General features: G+C 37.5%; 1 protein-coding gene across 1 annotated transcript in view; it reads right to left on the bottom strand.

Annotated features, from left to right (window-relative positions):
• OFCC1 (orofacial cleft 1 candidate 1) overlaps positions 1-21,802 on the bottom strand; it is a 332,335-nt gene that overhangs the window by 92,552 nt on the left and 217,981 nt on the right. Inside the window, 2 exon segments of the mRNA XM_037844751.1 lie at positions 15,353-15,516; positions 21,051-21,303. Coding sequence (XP_037700679.1) covers positions 15,353-15,516; positions 21,051-21,303 — 417 coding nt within the window.

Below are 21,802 nucleotides of genomic sequence, written 5' to 3'. Positions count from 1 at the left end.
ACACATTCAAAGTTGAGAATTAGAAGTATTTTATCTCAATGATCAGAATAATTATATTTTGCTTTAAGTAGTCTAGATAATTTAAACTGGAATTTATTGCTTTTTCTCATTATAATGGCAGTCAATTTCACATCCATTTTGCTATTCTAGCCTCGCCTTAATCCTGCCTTTTACACATTAATACATGGAGATCTAAAAATTAGTCTTGCTGTTAATAAGTGACAGAGACAGAATTCCAACTCCAAGCAAACTCCAAAGTTTATTTTATTCTATCAGTCTGACTCTTTGGTTAAAATAATTGATACAATGTATGTCTTCACTTTAACTACCTCTACTTTGATTCTTTTCTAAACAGTAAAATAGAATTTTTGACCCTAGCTGCCAAGTAAGGACTTCTACATGTCTTTTGTTTTCTGAAACTATTTTCTATTTATCAATGAGTGAAAATAAAAGTAAAACTGCCATCCAGCCTCACTGATGTCCCCAGACAGGCCATATGGTACCATCTTGAAATCCAACCACTGCTCTTACTACGCTTTGAGATTCTAGATCCCCATTTGAACGATTTACTGGTTGCCTTGTAAAACAAGAACTCATCTTTACCATTCTCTTAAGCTTGTTTAATGTAACATTCTTCATTTTCTTTTAATGGTGGTAAGATTTAATGTAGTTAAATTACTGTCAATTTGCTGCCATAAACATTTTCTATATGAAGATTTTAAGTGCAGGATTATCAACAATGCAATTAACTTTGAATTAATTAGGAATCACAGTCCTGTTTCTACTGGCTTCTGTTCCTTTTGCCCAGAAAATGTCTGTCTCCTCTTTATATCTCTTTCATTCTGTATGAAAGAATAATTATGTAGACATCCCAGTCTGGAGTTACAGGATGGTAAACAAATGTTTTGACAGAGAATAAAATGGCTCATTGGAATATGGAAAGCAATACAAAGATTAATTGCATTTCAGTTTTATTTTTAATTTTTTTCCTGCCATTTTGGGTGCCATTCTCCAGTGAAAAGCTTTGTGATGCTTTGTTAATGAGTCAACTTATCAACCTTTATCATTTTTCAGCCTATTTTCCATCTCTATATAGCCAGCTTACATAAACAAGGAGAAAATAGTCCATGGCTGTATGTGCAAAGTAAACAATTAAACCTAGAGTTGAAAATGATGTTAAGTCATGTAATAACAAATCAGTCAAGCAAGATAATATCTACCCATACTTGAATTATTTTTATCCTTTTGGCTATTTATGCAGTCTATACTAATCATATAGTGCATATTTCTTGAACTTTCACTTTTCTGGTTCTCTTTTGAAAGCCAAAAAGCCCAATTAATGTTCAGAGAATTTCTGTAATGAAATACCACGTTAGCAGTCCCAATTTCACAGATAGATTGGGTATTGGTAGACACTGATGAGAGAAAGTAATAAACCATTCACTCTAAATATATACTGCATATATAGCATTCGTCATTCAATAAAATATTGTTTAAACTTTCAATTTTCGTATTAGTCATGAAGGGCCATTTCTTTCAAATGCGTCAGGAGATAACACAGATGTATATGTATATATGTTAATGTATATGTACATATATGTGTGTATATGAATATCATGTGGAATTACATAAAATTAAAGATAATGGAGTGTACTTGATTAGACTGGAGAAAATATAAAGCAAACACGGAAAAATTTTAACAATTGGCGAATCTAAGAGAAATATATACCGGAGTTCATTGTACAACTCTTAAAATTTTTGTTAAGTATGAACTGTTCTTTAACAAAATGTAAAATTTTGTGAAATTCTACAGAAATGCACATCATTATGTGGTGATGGTTGCAAATTAGAATTTCTTTTAATGATACAATGATTTAATATGTTTTTAAATTATTTCCTCAAAGTGTAATTAAAAGAGAACTTACATTCCACCTGTCCATAGAGCCTCAGGCATTATTGTTCTTAGAAATAGGTCACATATTATGCCACAGATTCTGATGATGACCAATGAAACAAAGTAATTTACCATGTCCTCTACACTGTGTCCTACATTTGCAGCAATTCATTGCTTGGTGAGTGGCAGAAGCTATTATGTTTGGTTCATATCTGAATGTGGGTCATTTACAGAAATCTAGCATGTGACATTTCTTTTAAAGTTAAAAGGACAAGTGTGAACATTTAGTTAATACAATATTTTAAGGGTTGTGGAAAGATGGAATCTATAACTTTAAATAGATTTGAAATGCAAACATAAAAAAAGATACAAAGAAGGAGAAAAATATGCTTATTTCTAATTCAGAAAAGTTACAAGAAAAATTGAATAAAAAATTAAAAAAAAAGTTACAAGTGAGGTCAGCGATATGGCTTTATGGATATAGTATTCAAGGTGCTTATGATGTAAGTTGTAAATCTATGGGTAAATGGCATCAGAATGATGTGGGTTTGGCTCTGAACTGACACCATGCAAACAGTCCAACTTCTTTTGGCACAAAAAGCATTCTTATTTTTTTAAAGCATTAAAGTTCACATATTCTCTAGCAGAATGTTTGAATATCTTCAATGAGCTGCATGACATTAAAGTATTGATATTTATGGAGACAACTTTTATTTGTTTTCAAGAAACCCTTGGTACTCCCTATTCTGTTTAATGGCAACTGAAATTCAAATGGCCTTGGTTTCAAATAGTATTAAATAGAGGAAAACAGCAAATATGGGAGGGGAATAATGAAGAGCAAAAGAATAAAGAATAGAAAAATATTTAAAAGGAAAAAGAAATTCAGAAAATAAACACATGTATCCAATGGGAAGTAGTCAAAACCCTGCCCCCAATTTCCAATCCCAAGTTTCTAGTTATGAAACGCATTATCCTTCAAAATATGTATAGACTCATGTTTGTAAGGGTTCAGTCATCCTCTTCATCCATTCCTCATTTATTTATTCACTCAGTCAACAACTATTTACACATACCTACTATATGCCAATACCATATGGTGGTTAGTGAAAACAGTAGGGGAGAGGATAGGAGAGAAAACTAAAAGAAGATTGCAGGAAGGGGAAAAGGAGACTGCATGGGGACCTGAGGCTGCAGGGAAGATGACAGTGACACTGGAGAGCATGAGGTGGGGAAGGCAGGGCCCAGACCAAGAGATCTCTAATTGTAAGAGTGATAGGAAACCACTGTATAAATTTAGGGCAAGAAGTGATATAATCCTCCTTTTTACATTAAAAGTCATTCTGTTTATAAAGAAGGGAATAAATTGAAAGGGGCAAGAAGGGATATAAGGAGACTAGTTAGAAGGCTAAGTTATAGTAGTCTGGGGAAGGATTAGGGCACCTAAGCCCAGAAAGTGGCCTTATGGGTAGAACTGGGTGAAGACATTCAAGAGCTATGGGATTGCCAGAATTTGATGATGGTGGAGATGGAGGGTAAATTAGAGGGAGGAGTTGAGGACAGCTCCTAGGTTTCTTTCCTTTCTTTTTCAGAACTGGATGGGTGATCATAGTATTCACTGAGATGGGGAACTTGGATTGAAAGGCAATTTGGAGAAGAAGAGAATAAGTTTTGTTTTCAAAATGTCAATTTGGAAGTTGTTTTGAAACATACAAAACGTGGAGTTGTCAAAATTAATTGAATGTTCTAAATTGTTAGTCTAAATTCATGGTTACCATGAGAGAACAAAATTTTAGAACTAAACTCAGGTAAGTTAATAAATGAATTAAAAATGTACTATTTAAAGAATTCATTTCCAGGGAGATTTCTTGCGCTACTCTCTTACTGGTAATAGAAAATAATACTAATAGTTAACATTTATATTTATTGAGTATTTACTTGTAACATATTTTATTTACATTAAGACTAATCCTCAATGCTTTAAGCTTGATTTTAGAATCCACATTTTAAAGATAAGGGAACAGAATCAAAGGAGTAAAACTATTGCCTAAAGGAACACAGCTAGTAAGGAAAAGAATCTGTGTTTGAGCCCAGCCTACCTGACTTCAAACCAATTAGTTATCACACTCATTCATCAAGGGAAAATTAACTACAAATCTGGGTTTTTAACTTAGCATGTTGCTCAAAATAGAAATATGATATAGAAATAATAATCCAGCTTTTAGAATTGCAAAGACTACATAAGCCCAGGCACTGGCTAACCATGCAACTGAGGTAAATTATTTAAACCCACTAAGCCTTAGTTTCTTCCTCTATGTGAAGAAGATATCGATAGGTCCCAAATCATAGAACTGTTCTGAGGATGAAGTCAAGTCATCTATATTCTTTCCCCAACGAGGTTTTGACACATAGTTAAGTGCTCAACAAATGGCAAGAATTACCTTTAGGTACCTAAAGAGGAAGAGTTAAAGCCCTTTGTCAGAAATATAGCTAGTGTAATCTCCAGTGTGCCAATTAACATGGCACAAGATAGAAAGTTCTGAACTTACATTGGAGATTCTGATTATCATGAGAGCTAAGACATTGGTTAGAGTCAGGATTCTACCCTTTCTAATGGCCACAAGGATCAGCTCTACCTATTGTTGGATACTCCCTTGAGGGCACAGGCTCATTAGATTACATTAGTGGATCTGTTCTACCTGGGATCCCCAAACTATAAAGAGTAGGCTTGCCAGTTTGGATATGTTATGTCCCCTAAAAAGCCATATTCTTTAATGCAATCTTGTGGTGGCTGTGGGGACAGATTATTCTGTTGATTAGGGTAGAAACATTTGATTAAATTATTTCCATGGAGATGTGGACGCTGCCCATTCACGATCGGTCTTAATTAAATCACTGGAGTCCTATAAGGGAGCTCACAGATAAAAGGAGCTCAGAGAAGCTGAGAGACACTTTTGGAGATGCTTGGAGTTGCAGATGGTAGGATGTTTGAAGATGCTAAGCTAAGGATGAACAGGAGCTGAGAGAGGAGCTAAAACACAACCCAGGACCAGTAGATGCCAGCCATGTGCCTTCCCAGCTAACAGAGGTGTTCCAGGCATCATCAGCCATTCTTCAGTGAAGGTATCCTCTTGTTGATGCCATGGTTTGGACACTTTTATGGCCTTAGGACTGTAAATTTGTAACCAAATAAACCCAATTTATAAAAGCCAATCTATTTCTGGTATTTTGCATAACAGCAGCATTAGCAAACCAGTACAGTAGGGTAAACCAGAATAATTATGGCAATACTTTCTTAAATAGAACACATCTGTGAAGTCTTACCCACTGGGAATGCCAAGGGTCAATAAGATGCTCTGGTCTCATGATCAGTGTCAATGGCAAAGAAGCGTGCACTTAAGCACTGAATCCAGACTAAAAGCTGAGGAATTTTCTATCATTTGTGCCATTACAGGATGACAGCTCCTTAGCAAGTATGACTGAGATCACAGAGAACCCATCTGCAGTTTGGACTAAACTTACTAAACTTAGGTAAGTTAATAAATGAGTCTTTGGTAAATTAGCTGGCTTATAGTAACTCTAGGATGAAAGACTAAGTCTGCTGGAAATTTCTTTTCATCCTAATTTTGTGAAAACCTGGGCATGTGAGAAGGAATATGTACCTGGATACGTTTCTACCCTAATCAACAGAATAATCTGTCCCCACAGCCACCACAAGATTGCATTAAAGAATATGGCTTTTTAGGGGACATAACATATCCAAACTGGCAAGCCTACTCTTTATAGTTTGGGGATCCCAGGTAGAACAGATCCACTAATGTAATCTGATGTAATTAATAAGCTGCCTCATATTAATGTACTTATCAGATCAATAAAGAGAAAATACTATCAGGGGAAGGAGGTAAAGGGTGGAGAGTGGGAGGCTAGTAGAAGGGAGATTTTCCAGCCTTGGCCACCCAATAAGTTACATACACACACTCAAGTACTTTGAAGGTTATTGCACAGCTCTTTAATCAAGTTGAGAAGTCGTCATTTTCTACAACCAGACTCCGTGTTTCTTCCACAAGACTAGGTTAGAGTGGAGAATTGGCCAGAAGGAAGGCAGAGAACATTCTGCATCTATTACATGGTTAGCACCAGTAATTTATACCATGCCACCCAGACAATTTGAAGCTGATTGCTCTATCCAGGTACACATTCCTTCTCACATGCCCAGGTTTTCACAAAATTGGGATGAAAAGAAATTTCCAGTAGACTTAGTCTTTCATCCTAGAGTTACTATAAGCCAGCTAATTTACCAAAGACTCATTCATCCAATGGCCAATTAACTAGTGACCAGTTTTTATTTTCACCTATATAAGAGAATGTCATGTGAAGGAATGTTCAGTTGTCCCTACCCAGCTTCCTGCAGCTACAGATTGGGAGAATTGGAGTAGAAATGGATCCCTCTATCTGCTGAAGAAAAGATGGAAGGGAGTCAACAAATAGCAAGGCTTCAGCCTTCTACACCAGAAGATGGTCTAGGCAGCAGAGGGGGAACACTGAGGGGCTCTCAGCAAGTGAGAGTTCGTGATTTGTCTGGACTCACAGCAATGAACCATTTTGGTTATGATCATCCCATTTACTGGAGCTTACACAATGTAAAATCCAAATCTCTTAAATAGGTCTATCCCCATGCAAGCATGTGTGTTATACATAGCCCAATTCTGCTTAGCAGGGCATAGAGTGCCCAGAAATTAGGTTTCGGGGCAAAAATTGCTTGCCAATACATTAATTACATAACTTTGGGAATTTTTTTCTCTAAGGTAAATAATTTTCCCTACTTAAGAAAAATTGTAAAAGAGATTGATTCAGAAAGTGGAAAATCTTTGATTATCATCTTCCTAATCCCTAGACAATGAGTATGCTCATAATATTCTCATCAAAACCTGCCTTTAAATTATTTTAATCTAAATTAATTTTTCTAAGTAATAAATGACAGCAGCTGAAACTTATGAGGCTACTTGGAACTATTAAGTCAATGATTAAGAAGACATTAACACCCCCAAAACTAATTAACTCCACTATCAGTCTTTTAGATTTGTGTACAGCTTCCAGGAATATAAAACCTTAAGCAATCTGACATTTAAATGTTGATTTCTCATACTCTGATTATTACAAAGAAATAGGTAAGCAGCCTGTGGATCTTTTGGACTATTCAGATAAGGGATTTAGAGCTAAAGAATCTATATAGTGTCAACACAGGCTTTACTTGGAGGGGTTATGAGGAAAGCTGCAAGGCTGAATACCAAGCAGACACCCTAGAAGATGTCCAGCTTCTCCATGATGCTGATTATCTACTTATGGCCAATTACAAAAGTTTGGTTAAAAAAGAAAACTTTTAAAGTGTCTGGATAAAAGAAGCTCTTTTCAAAGATCTAGTACACTGGAAATAGAAAATGATGAACTAAAATTACTTAAAATAAAACCCAGTAAGACAAAAAGGCAAAACAGTTAATTAAGAAATGTTAACTTAAAGAACAGATCAGAACTACAAAAGACAAAAGCATGTCCCTTTTAGAACTGGACACCACCTACCAAATGAATTCTATATGGCTTATGATAAAAAAAATTCAAACTTTAAAAATATTGAAGTAAATAACTGTAAAATTTCTGAATAAGGAGGGAATTAAATTTATGAGATATTTAAATAAGTAAAAAATGATCAAAAGGCTAATCATATATGAATTTTAACTGTCTATTTTTTAAAAATCAAAATTGAATTAGTAATTAGCAAGTGGAGAAATTCTCTGTCAAGAATATGACAGAGTGAATATTGTTAATATATAAAAATGTCATATAACAATAAAAAATTATCTCAATATTCTATAGACAGAAAATCAAAAGGTCATTAAAAAAGCAATTCACAATAGAGGAAACACAAATGAGTAATAAGCATATAAAGAATGTTTAGTGACTAGTAAACAAAGGAATGCACATTTAGAAAAGGATGAGATTCCATTTCTTCTTTTAGATTAAAAAGGTATAACACGTGATGTCATCAGGGTTTTATAAGTATCCTCATGCTGTTGGAAATATAAATCCATGCATTTCTATAAAATAATTTTCCAAAAGTTATCAAGTGTTTTAGAAACCTTATACCCTCTGTCCTAGTATTTCTAGATCTCTAGGATTTTACCCAAAGAATAATCTAAAATGTGGACAAAACCCTGTGCCTTAGGATGTTCTTCAGAATCATTGGTAAGATGCACAAAAATAAGAAACAATGTATCTTCCAGCAACAACAAAAAAAAATTTATATAGTATAAAATATTATGTAGAAGGAGAAACTAAGATGGTGGCTAGATGAGAGAGGGCGAAAAAACACCTCCGTGAAAAACACTAGCTAAAATCCAGAAAGTGACCCAGAATACCGGTTACAGCGAAGCGCCAGCTGGACGAGGTCTCCTAGTTCCAGAGGGGCCATATACTTGGTGAAACCAGGAGTCTGCATTCTGAAATGAGTGAGTAAGCTGGCTGGAAGACCCGCAGCCGCGTGGCAGTCTGGGGAAGCCAGGGTTTGGCGTTTGGAGACCAGCTGGCTCTTAAAAAAAAAAAAAAAAAAGGGGAAAAACCCAGGAGTGGCTGCAGCTGCAATAGTGGGAACCACACAGTAAAACACAGCAAGAGGGGGCTGGGCCGGCCTCTTGGTTTCTGGCCAGGAAGATAGCCCGCTGCAGATACCCTTGGGGCCAGGGGAATGGAGGGGAGAGCCGGAAGCAGAAAGATACCCCGCGGCTACCAGCTGGTTCCCTGGAGGGCTGGATAAACTCCTGCCCGGGGCCATGCCCACAGCCCAGAGCCCCGCTAGTTGTCCCGGAGCTGGGAAGGAGGAACTGTGCGAGGAGGAGGGGGTTGAGACACCCTGTTTGGCCATTTTTGCTTTAGGCTGAGAGCACGCCACTGCATGGCCCGGCAGCCTGGGGCTTCCCTTGAGGGACGGTGTGCACTGGTGACACAGCACGACATTCCCTCGGCTGAGCTCCTGGAGGATCGCAGCTGGGAGGGGGGACCCGCTCGGAGAACCCAGAGACACTACGCCAAGTCCGGTGGTTTGTGGGTCTGCGAGGGAGAGGGTCTGGGGCTGAACTGAAATGAAGGCTTAGACTCTTGCGGTGGCCTTGAATCTCTGGGAACCTGGGGAATTTGAATATTAAAATTGCCCTTCCTCCCTGGCCACCCGTACACACGCCCCACATTCAGGGCAGACGGCTCCAGCAACACACCCAAACTGAGGTCTCCAACTGAACCCCACAAGAATCAATTCCCCACACACTGTGGGAACAAGGTTGAGAACTGACTTGAGGGATATAGGTGACTCACAGACACCATCTGCTGGTTAGTTAGAGAAAGTGTAAGTCACCAAACTGTGTTTCTGAAAAATTAGATCGATATCCTTTTTTTTTAACAACTTGAAAGAACCCTATCAAGCAAAACAAATGCCAAGAGGCCAAAAACAACAGAAAATCTTAATGCATATGATAAAACCAGATGATATGGAGAATCCAGCTCCAAACACACAAATCAAGATATCAGAAGAAACACAGTACCTGGCACAATTAATCAAAGAACTACAATCGAGGAACGAAAACATGGCAAAGGATTTAAAGGACATCAAGAAGACCATGGCCCAGGATATAAGCAATATAAAGAAGACCCTAGAAGAGCATAAAGAAGACATTGCAAGAGTAAATAAAAAAAATAGAAGATCTTATGGAAATAAAAGAAACTGTTGGCCAAATTAAAAAGACTCTGGATATTCACAATACAAGACTAGAGGAAGCTGAACAACATCTCAGTGTCCTAGAAGTCCACAGAACAGAAAATGAAAAAACAAAAGAACGAATGGAGAAAAAAATCGAAAAAATAGAAATGGATCTCAGGAATACGATAGATAAAATAAAACATCCAAACTTAAGACTCATTGGTGTCCCAGAAGGGGAAGAGAAGGGTAAAGGTCTAGAAAGAGTATTCAAAGAAATTGTTGGGGAAAACTTCCCCAACCTTCTACACAACATAAATACACAAAGCATAAATGCCCAGCGAACTCCAAATAGAATAAATCCAAATAAACCCACACCGAGACATATTCTGATCAGACTCTCATATACTGAAGAGAAGGAGCAAGTTCTGAAAGCAGCAAGAGAAAAGCAATTCATCACATACAAAGGAAACAACATAAGACTAAGTAGTGACTACTCAGCGGCCACCATGGAAGCGAGAAGGCAGTGGCATGACATATTTAAAATTCTGAGAGAGAAAAATTTCCAACCAAGAATACTTTACCCAGCAAAACTCTCCTTCAAATTTGAGGGGGAGCTTAAATTTTTCACAGACAAACAAATGCTGAGAGACTTTGCCAATAAAAGACCTGCCCTACTTCAGATTCTAAAGGGAGCCCTACCAACAGAGAAACAAAGAAAGGAGAAAGAGATATAGAGAATTTTAACAAACATATATAGTACCTTACATCCCAAATCACCAGGACACTCATTTTTCTCTAGTGATCACAGATCTTTCTCCAGAAGGGACCATAAGCTGGGACATAAAACAAGCCTCAAGAAATTAAAAAAAAAAAAAAAAAAAATTGAATATACTCAAAGCACATTCTCCAACCACAATGGAATACAAATAGAAGTCAAGACTTTTTGAACTGTAACTCCACTATTTACTTCCTACATGATATAAAATACACAAACTCTAAGGACAAATCAGTGGTTTTGAACTCAGTGTAAAATATGTAATTTTAGACAACTATATAAAGGTGGGGGAATGAAGGAGTATAGGAACATAGTTTATGTGTCCTATTGAAGTGAAGGTGGGTATCAAAGAAAAACAAGATTGTTATGGATTTAAGAGGTTATTTTTAAGCCCCACAGTAAACACAAAGAAATTATCAGAGAATATAACCATAGAGATGAAAAGTAGAGTTTGGGTTAAGAGAAATGGGGGAAGTGGCAATGGGGAGTTAAGAAATGAGTGTAGGGTTGCTGTTTGAGGTGAAGGGAAATTTCTAGTAATGGATGGTGGGAAAGAGCATTACAACATTCTAAAGGTGATTAATCCCACTAATGGAAGGCTAGGGAGGGGGTGGAATGGGAAGATTTAGGCTGTATATATGTTTCCACAACTGAAAAAAAAAAAAAGACAGTCTAAATATATGACAATTGAATGCTAAGGATGAACTTGGATGGGATTGGAGGATAGAGGACAGAGGGATGGAGGATAAGGGACACAGCTGAGATATAAGGAAAAGAAAATATAGAATGCAAGCTTTGTATCATTGTTGAATCTCTTGTACTTCATAGCTGTGCTTAATGGAATTGCATAAAAGAATGTTCTTGTTCATGGGGAGTGTATACGTGAATTACAGTATATGTTCAAGGATGTGTGCAGCTAACTCTCATATGTTCAGAAGACAGAGCAATAGATGATGGATGATATGTAGGGAGGGAAAGAAATAGTGATGTGGCAGCATGTTAAAGTTGGTGGATTGAGCTATCAGGGGAGGGGGGTCTGGGTATGATGGAGTCCTGTGTATGGGGTTAGTATTGTTTTTGCAACTGTTCCTATAACTTTGAATTTATTTCAAAATAAAATTAAAAAAATATTATGTAAGCATGAAATGTTTAAGAAGTTAGTGAAGAATACGAAAATATTTCTCACATAATATTGTTTAAAATCATTTTATGAAGTTGTACTTACAGTGTAATTTCAACAACGTAAACATAAATATACATGGGGAAAAAAGTTGAAATAAATTTACCAAAAGATTAACAATGTTTTTTTATAGATGATGAGATTGTTGATGTTTCTAAATTTATTTTTATTCTTTTTATGTAAATTCCACTTTTTCATAAATAACACATATTCCTTCCGTACTAAGGAAAAAATCATTAAAGAGATTAAATGTCTTTTTAAAGCTATAAAATCAATCTAAATAATTACACCCAGCTCGAGAACTCCCTCACACAGAGGCAAGGAGCTGATGTTCCAGTCAACTCTCTTTCCAGAGCTATGGGGCATGAGAATATTTCTAATAGAAACGCTTCAGCAAAGAAATTACTCAGGCTCTCAGAAGAAAGAGATCCAATCAGCCAAACTCAATAGGCTCCAATCTTGAGCGTGCACAGCCAATCCCCGTAATGCAGAGCTTCTGGTGCCCAGAGCTAGACAAAATTCTCTATTAACATCCTGCACAGAAGATTTGATTTCCTTTTACTCCCAAAATGCTAGCAACGTTATTACTGTTGTGTTGACGGCACTGATCCAAAGGCCCATAAAGAAAACTTGGGCTTGTTGCTTGAATATTTTGGTTAAGGATGCCAACCTAAATCAGTCAACACTCACAAACCCACACTGGTATTTTTTCAAAAAGATGTGTTCTTATGATTTTTGGGCTTCTTTGCATAATGCTAAGCCGGAGCAAAACTTCACTTCATCGGCCAGTTGCATCTGATGGGGACAGTATTTGCTTCATAGAAGAACTAGGCTGCCCAATTCTGCCATCTCAGAGAAAGATAATTTGCAAAGAGCAGTAAGGAGAGATTTTTCAGCTGACATATTGGAGTGAATATATAAATTTATATGAAAGTACAGTTATTTTTCCTGTGGAAGAATACCCAAAACTCTATCATTACCACAAGGAATCTTAAGAGCATCTGCTTCTAGAACACAGGCAAAGTCTGCTTGAGATTACTGAGCATGCATAGCTCCGGCGAGAGGTTAAGCATGAAATACAATGAGGGACAAGTTTGAGAGAGTGAATAAAACGTGTTTATTTCCCCTGGATTTTTCCAGGTTCATTTTCTATGATGCACAGACACTTCATTAGTATGTTTTTATTTTCTTTAATCATTTTTCCATCAGTTAGAGTTTCCCACTCATCCTACCCAAACTTCCCCAATGGGGGAATCTTTCTGTTCTATTTTAAAACAAACAACCATCAAGGCAGAAAAAATATTTAAATCCAAGTTATCTGGGGCACAATTTTTGTGCTTATTTTTTTGTGCTTTGCAAATAACCTGGATAATAAACATGTAGACTTCAGACAATGAATACTATTTAGCTATATTTTAAATGAGAAGAGATTACTGATGTGGCAATAAATGACACATACATCTGATAATTTTTTAATTATGCAAAAGCCCAGATTACATAATATAGCTTCTTTAACTTCTCTGGGAAACCATAGCAATTTTAAATTTTAGAGTAATTATTCATCTAAAGCCTCTTGTTAGATTGAGCGATAAGTTTTCTTTACCACGTTACCCAAAGAAAATGCCTAGAATCTAGCAAATGAGCATCCTTGTCTAGGATCACCCAACAAGTTAGTGGTCAAGTGAAATCTAATGATCAGGGGAGACTGTCTTCCCTTCCCCAGGAAAGTAAGTGCTTTAAAAGATGACCTACAGTGCCTACAAGATGTCAAAATATAAACCAAACGTGTGCCTAAATAACACATGTCCCCTGAGAATTAAGCTATCTGATCATAGCTATATTAGTGGCCTGAGGGACCCACAGTGATTGATCAGTCCACTGAAAAAACAATTGAGAAGTGAGTTCACCTCCCATTTCATAGAAAACAATGACTATCATATGTTAACTCCCTCAGCACCCTGTCACGAACCTCACGCATTTGCATTCACCCTTCCCTCTTTCCCTTCCACATCAAGAGATAAGATCTTCTTCCTTATGTCCAAGATTTGTCTGCAACTGTGTTCCACCACTGGTCTTCAGAGACCTCAATCATCTATTCTCCCTTGCGTATGCATTTTCAACATTTCTCTTTCTTTTGGATTTGTCATCTTTGCATACAAATATTTCAAGTCACACCCACATTAAAAATCTAACACTTGTCATTTATGGTCTAGGTCTGTGAAAAATGTGTCCATATGTACTGCCTCTATGTCCTCCAGTTCCTTTACATCCTCACCCGTGACTCACTTAGCCCACTGCAATCCAACTTCAACCCCTTCAAGAGAATGAAAACTCAGGTTTCAACCGCTGAAATCCATATGGTCTGTATTGTTTTCCCTGAAGTCCACACTCATCTATCCAACTTCATAAGAGACATTTCCCTTAGCAATATCAAAGACATCTCAAGGTCAAAGTGAATTAAAATATAATTCATTAACTATCTCTTCTAAAGGTTCACTCTCCTTGTAATCTCTGTCTCTGGGAATACTACAACCATCCACCCATCTGCCCAACTCCAAAATATGAAGTTATACTAATTGCCATCCTCTCCTCACCTTCAACTTCAAATGAGCCACCCAATTATGAACTGACTCTTAAATACTTCTTTCATATACCCCAACTCTCCATTTCCAGGGCTATTCTCTCCAGTTAAGGCTCTCGACACTCCTTGCCTAGAATATTAAAATAGCTTTCTAACTAGAGTTCCCTGCTTCCATCCTGGTCACTTTTAAATCCACCTTCCTTTCTACTACTAGAGTCATCTCCTTAAACTGAAATTATTAAAAATCTTTCAATGCTTTCACTTTACTATTAGAACAAAATCAAACACAAGCATTGGCATTCAGTCTTCTGTCACCTGGCTCTTGACTACATTTCCAACCTCTTCTCTGCAAACTGCCGTCTTCCAATACCCTATACTCCAGCCACATCAAAATACTCTTGGTTTGTCAAATATATCTTACTTTTATGACCGGATGGCCTTATATATCTTCTTCCCTTTGTCTACAACCATACACTTACCTCTGTATTTCTGCTAGCTAAATTATTAAAGCACATCAAATTATATTAAACCACTGAAGTCTTTGGTTACTGCCCCTTCCACCCTCCTTAGACCCCTATTGATTCTTTTTCTCCATGCTCTCATAGCTTCCTATAGAGACCTCTTCCTAGCACATTTTATACTTCCTTGTAGTTGTTGCTTTTCTTGCCTTTCTTTACACACACACACACACACACACACACACACACACACACACACTCCTTGCTAAAATAATGACCTAGCAGGCCAAATTATACAATATTCAAGATAAAAGCTGAAGGATGATTCCCCTATTGATGATTTTGGTGGGTGATGGGAAGAGTGAGAAGAAAGTGGACTGAAAGGAGGAAAAGGGAATTTTAGACAAGCTTCCCAGGAAATTTCCCAGAATGTCATTAGATATCAAAGGGTTACTCTTTATCACCTATTGGTCCCTGATTTGGAGAAACAAGTACATTGATGTATAGCAAAATTAGTTCTCTCTACTAGGAGAAAACATTTCCCCAAAAGTTAAATACTTTTTTGACTGGTCTTTATGGCAGGTATTAAAAACAACCAAAGGAAATTTCTACCTTAGATATGTAGAATTGGCTCTGACTTCTCTTCTTTATTCATGAGCTTTATGCTCTAACAGTTTCACAAGACTGAACACCCTGAAGAATAAAATAATTGAAGCACCTTACCTGAGACAATACAAATATAAAATCAAAGAAGAAATGATGAATAGGAGAATGTATAGTATCAGTGTGATCATTATGCCAAGAATTCCTGGCTGGGTGGTTTTTACAAATATCCAGTAGAGCTTTGCCGCATCAGCTATAGAAGTTTCCCCACCAGGCTGAAGTCGCTGATGAAAGAAAATACAAATTGAAAAGATAAGGAATGAACACACTGACCATCAAGGAAGGTTAATTTAAATGCACAAAAGCTACATGGTACTTTACAGCTATTTGTTTTGAAATGAAATTTCCAAGGCACTGAGCATCACCAGATCTTCAGTGACACAAAACAAAAGAAAAAGGCTGGTCTTTGCATGATTGGTCTGCCAGGTTTTTTCTTATTTTCTCTAGAAGGTTTTAAATGCATGTACTCTACATGCATTTCATACAGCAAAAAAAAAAAAAAAAAAGTTTTATTTATATACAATTAACTTCTGAATTTAACAAGCACAAGACATGAAGAAATTAAATATGGTGTAGAAAGACTGCTTCCCCTTTGAAGCAGACTTGATAGGAATTTACTTTGTGTTATGCATAAAATAGATGGCTTATTTCAGAAACAAAAAAACATCAGGTTATCTAACGTCGGCTAACTTGGGTCAATCTAACAATAAACTCTTCTTTTAGACGAGGAAAATATGTTCTGTGATGGACCGGAAATAAATACAAGGCAAAGAGATCTTTAAAAACAGATACATAATTACTAAGGACCTAAAGTGCAGACCTATGACATCTCTGACCTGTGATTTTATAAAACATAAATGTCCTTTTATGATGACTCTTATGATAGCTAGTGGAAGTATAATGCAATGTGAATGTAAGATAAGGTATCTTTTGTCCAATGCAAGAGAGAGGCGGGAATTTCTTTAGTTTTTAAACTGACAATCACGTGAATGTAAATAGAGGAACTTTTATAACTAGCTAGTCCAAATCACATATGTATAGATGAAGACAGAATCCCGGAAAGGTAGCATTGTATTTTTTCTACATCAAAATATCCTTTAGCAATAGGGCAGTAACTAGAACTCAGGTGTTTGGACTTCCAATTACTGCTTCTTTTACCACCCCATTAAAATTTTCCTGTACTTGTTAGTCTACCTTGGAAATTTTAGAGAGCAGATTTGTAAAGACTGCAAAGATCTCACCTTTTTGCTGTTCTTACAGGGAAAGAAAAGGATATGGGATTCATTGCTGAAACAAAATGATAAATGTTTGATGCCAATAACATAATATATTCGAAATGGCCACGATGTATTGGTGCCAAGATCTGAAGATAGAAATAGACAAAACCCCTATCCACTGGGAGCTTACAGTTCAGTGGGGGATGAATGATGGAAAACAAATGATTAAGTAACTTATATAGCACATCTGAGGGTGATATCATGAAGGAAAATAAAAAAGCAGAGAAAAACAATAGGAGGAATATTAAATACTGCAGTCAGAAAAACGTTCACTGAAAAGGTGACATTTGAGCAAAAATGTGAAATGTAAGAGAATAAGCCATGTAGCTCCCAAAAGGAACTCCCCATATATTCCCCATACTATGTCTGTGTGTGAGTATCTTTTGATTTGCTCACTAGTTTGTAAGCCTCTGCCTGAACCGTCAGGACAATGCTTCTTAACATCCTCATGATATTATAACCCACCTCCCTATTCTTTTTGTTTTGTGTGTATGGTGGTTTTGACTTGTCAAAGTTTATTCCCATCTAGTCTCCCATTTGTTCCTCCAGCAATATTGTGAAGTAGTGTAGTGTGGTATGTTAAACTCCGTACCTCATGAAAAGACATGTTCTTAATCTTACACAAAGTTTCTGGGGTGTGAACCTATGGCAAATAGGACCTTTTGAAGTTGTTTTCATTACGGTGTGGCCCAACTGAATCGGGGAGGGTCCTAATCCGGATTACTGGCGGTTTTGTAAAGAGAAGTTACAGAAAGCCACAGGGAGAAGCCAGACACCAGAAGCCAGTGGGAAACAGACACAAAGAGAGAGAGATCGCTGTGTAATGAGAGGCAGAGATGCAACCCAAGGAACTAAAAGGAATGCAACAAGACAGCACCACAAAGCTACAGACTTCGGGGTGAAAGCAAGAAATTAAATACCATGATTTTGGACTTCCAACCTTCCAAACCACAAACTGATCAATTCCAGTTGTTAAGCCACATCACTGAATGCTATTTGACATAGCAATACCATACCAGGTAGGTATGGCTATTTTAGGATATGAGGATATGAGGATATTGAAGCCTGGAGAGCTTAATGACTTATCCAAGTCATGTAGCTGTCAAACGGCAGAGGTGGGACAAGAGTCCAGCTCCCCCTGACTCCTGACTCCAAGTCTGTGCTCTTTCTACTACTCCACGGTCACTTCTAATGGATTCCTGAGAATTATTTGCTGAATGAGAATGTTTGAATTCTACCTTTGCTGGATCTTCATTCCTTGTGTGCTATTCTTATCTCACCATCAGTATTCAATGCAGCAAAAAGAACATATTTATTCTGTATCCTCCACAACCTTGCAAAGAGACTGTACAGTCAACAAATGCAGGTTGATTGATGAATACATTTAATAGCAAATCTTGCCTCTACTTTTTATCCAGATTAGGGCTCAGCTGAGAATGAATTTGTGAACTCAATGGAATTGTTGAGCTCTCTGATGGAATGCATTACCAGCCTCTGGACCTGCAACCTGAGAGGCGGTGGAAACAAAACCTGCTCAGTGCTTCAGCCTCAAACCATTCTACCTGCCATGTCTACTTTTACATCACCACAACAAAATGAATCCAGAACAGAAAACATCAGTAAACTTAGGTAACATCTTTCTGGTCGAGCTGACCTGGATCAAATATTGAAGACCCTCAGCTTTATCTGCTAAAAGTAAGTGTGAAGGAATTGAAGGTATGAATTGGTCATCCTGAATCTCATGAATGGCCTTCAGTCTAGGATCATCATCATCCCGTGCATGAGGTGGTTCTCCAACTTAAATGAGCATTGGAATTACCTGGAAGTCTTGTCAAAACACAGATTGCTGAGCCCTTCCCCAGAGTTTATGATTCAGTATATTTGGTGTGGGGCCTGAGATTTCCAACATTTATTAAGTTCTCAGGTGACACTAATGCTGTTGGTCTGGGGTCCATACTTTGAAAACCACTGCTTTACTGTGCAGTCAAATCAACTGGGGAGCATGCTATAATGCATATTTTGATTCAGTAGACCTGGTGGTGGTGTCCAAGATTCTGCATTTCTGTACATTCCCAGGTAACACCAATGTTGCTGATCTGTGAGTTACAGGAGGCTATAGAGGTTTCTTTAAGATTACAAAAGTAGTCGTTATCTGAAATGAAACCTGATGGATTCCCCCTCAGAGTCAACAGTTGTGCAAATCTGAAATGAGCCTTTAGCTCTTCTTCCCAAGTGGAGAAAGAAATAGGTGCGCACTCATCTATTAGAATCCAAGTCAGCTTCAATCAGGTTACAGACCTCTGAAACTGGTTCTGAGATGGCCATGCTGGAGGCTATTCTCCTATAGATTACATCGGTGGCCCCAGAGTAAATTAAGATTGCTCATTTGTCAGCTGCCTTCACTACAGTGGGCCAGTCAGCTATTCATCTGCCTGGGGGACCTTACCGGAAAAAGGGAGGTTATTCCAGGGGGGCTGCAGACATTCCTTATGAGGAGATCGCCAAAGATCACCAGGGACAACTGCTCACAAATGGCTTCACATGTGGCATTCCAGTAGGCTTAATATCATCACCCCACCTGCTCAATATGCACACCAGGCCTCCTGGAGGAACTGTGAGATGCCACAAGCAATGATGCAGACAGCATGCCTCTCTACATCTCCTGCCTAACAAACCTTGCCAGAACAGTCTCTCCGCTGGCCTGGAGTCCAGGAGAGGGTAGGAATGTGGACAGAATCCAGCTGGCTCCAACTCAATCCCCCCATAATCAGAAGGGCGAGAAACTTATAGACGGGGAGGGAAACATAATCACGTCTGACTCAAAGCTTCCCTCTTCCAACGTGCCATCATGGTGTTGAGTGGTGCTGAGATTTTACAAGGTGACCGAATGCTGGAAAATGGGCATGAGTCTGCTTTTCAAGTGCTGATGTGCTTTTCTCAGCATAAGGTGCTAATGCCAATCTTTTGCAGTCTCAATGTGCCCTACTTTTCATTCATTTCAATAATGTTGTATGATGTCCATGGTAAGACGGTCAACAACTGAGCTTGTCTGCAGGTCCCAGGCATTTCTGGCAGGGATCATTTCCACCCAGAGATAAATGGTCACATTTCTCAGATAAACCCTTAAAAGACATTAGAGGACTCACAGCATCAAGGATCCCAGTCTTGCCTTGGAACCCCAGGCAACTGAAAGTCCAGCCTAACAAGCAAAGCAGCAAAGGCAACGGGGAGACTGTCTCAGCAAAGTGTCTTGCACCTTATTAGCCATAGTGTGGCTCAAGGACCAACAATGCCATCAACCTTCCTTGGGGGCTTGTTAGAAATGCAAATTCCCAGGTCCTACCCCAAACCTACCAAAACTAAAACTCTGGGGATGGAGCCCAACAATCTGTGTTTTAACAAGGCCACTAAGAAGATTCTGATGCACGATAAAATCTGAGAACCAGAATAATGAAGGAATACTTACCAGGAATTCCCCGGCCTTGTAAATTCAAAGCAACTGGAGTTTTTCATATGTCAATAAATTCACATATAGTATTCCCATCAATTTCGTCTCAAATTATGGCCCCAAAATACATTAACAAACTAAATATTTGGAAGTAATCACATAATTGTCATCAAAGGTAGCATGCACTTGATTGCACCAAACAACATATTGAGTCAACCTTGGATATTTTGATATAATGGAAGAAATGGCAGTCACAGAATTCAGAAATCTGGGTTCGTCATACATTCAATGTGTGAAGGCTGTGTAGCTTGTGGGTGTCTGGGTTTTCCCAGTTGTAAAATGAGAATAATAATACTTGCCCTACCAATTTACAGTTTTGTTATGAATATGTAATCAAATAATTGTATAAAGATGCTTGAAAAATATCAAGTGCTCTTCAAATATTAGAATCATTATTACCATCATCCATGCATAAATTTTAAGGTGAAAATGCTTTTGTCCCTTCATAAAGCATCACAAAAGACAAAATAAATGCCTTACGGAATAATTTTTAAAATTTTACTTGTTACTTTTAAATGTTTAAAGATATCTTATTCTTTTCCTGATTAGATCTATTTTAGGAAAAATATGCTATCATAAAACAGATAAATAACTTCAGCATTTAAAGGAACTATGGTAAGATTACTTTTTTTGGTAAAGTTTGGCTATCATGATCCTTAATTTTTTTTTTTAAGTTGCAAAATGAAGACTTTTTTGTAATAATTTTTAAAATGGTACAAACTAGCTTGGATTTAATCTCTAACATTATTTCCTGCTTGTTTTGCAAATGTTTATTTAAGATAATTAAAATCACATTTAAATTGATTGTATTAAACATCCATGATTTTTATTATGAGAACAATTTAATAACTTCAACATAAAATGAATATTGAATTATCCTCAGTTATTGAAACTTCCCATGTCAACCGATTCATGAACTAAAGCTAATTTCTACACCAAGGACTCATATCCAGATTATTTCATTTTGACTTACCCCCAGGGCCATATCCATCATAAACACAGCCAGTGGGTCTAGAATTGCCCATATTCCAATCGTAACGATTAACTTGGACAAAGCATCAGGGCAGGAAGTGAATAGTAGCTGACAGCCCCATCCAACCAGAGCCAAGAGAAGCACCACCACGTGGAGCATCAGAGACCCCACAACAACCACAGGCAACTCTTCTCCAATGTGGAGTGAAGAAGTTGGGTAGCAAAGCTCAACCGTGTGCGGGTAAAAATGGAATCTGTGGGAGAACAAAGCAATCACATACATACATGCCAACGAGAGGAATTATACAAAATGCCAGTTCTCAAAAACAGTTGAAAGAACTAGGTGCTTTGTTTTATTGGTTTTTTTTAAATTTAATATTGAGAACTTGACACAAAATAGGTTCCCCAAACTGTTGTATGTCTTCATAGTCTTCTGATCCCTTAGTATCATTTTAGTGGCTCACTGTATAGATTATTTGAAATAGAAACCAGCAACACCCAAACTCCAGAGCAGAGGCTCTTTTTGTGAGCTGCATTCTCAAGTAGGAATGTCACAAAAGTTGAAAAAAAAATCTTTAAATTGGTCATCTTCAAATGTGTACCATGAGATTGTACAAACAACAATTTCCTCAACCTGGGATTCAATTAACCAAAAATATTTTTCCAGTGATTTAGAAACCTATCTTCATCATCAGTTACCTACTACATAGGTAAGTAGCTTGTTTTCAGCCTCCCAGAGGAGGTTTTCAACCT

Source organism: Choloepus didactylus, chromosome 7, assembly GCF_015220235.1.
Source record: "Choloepus didactylus isolate mChoDid1 chromosome 7, mChoDid1.pri, whole genome shotgun sequence".
NCBI classification, from domain to species: Eukaryota; Metazoa; Chordata; class Mammalia; order Pilosa; family Megalonychidae; genus Choloepus; species Choloepus didactylus.
This window is presented reverse-complemented; position numbering and strand designations above follow the sequence as displayed.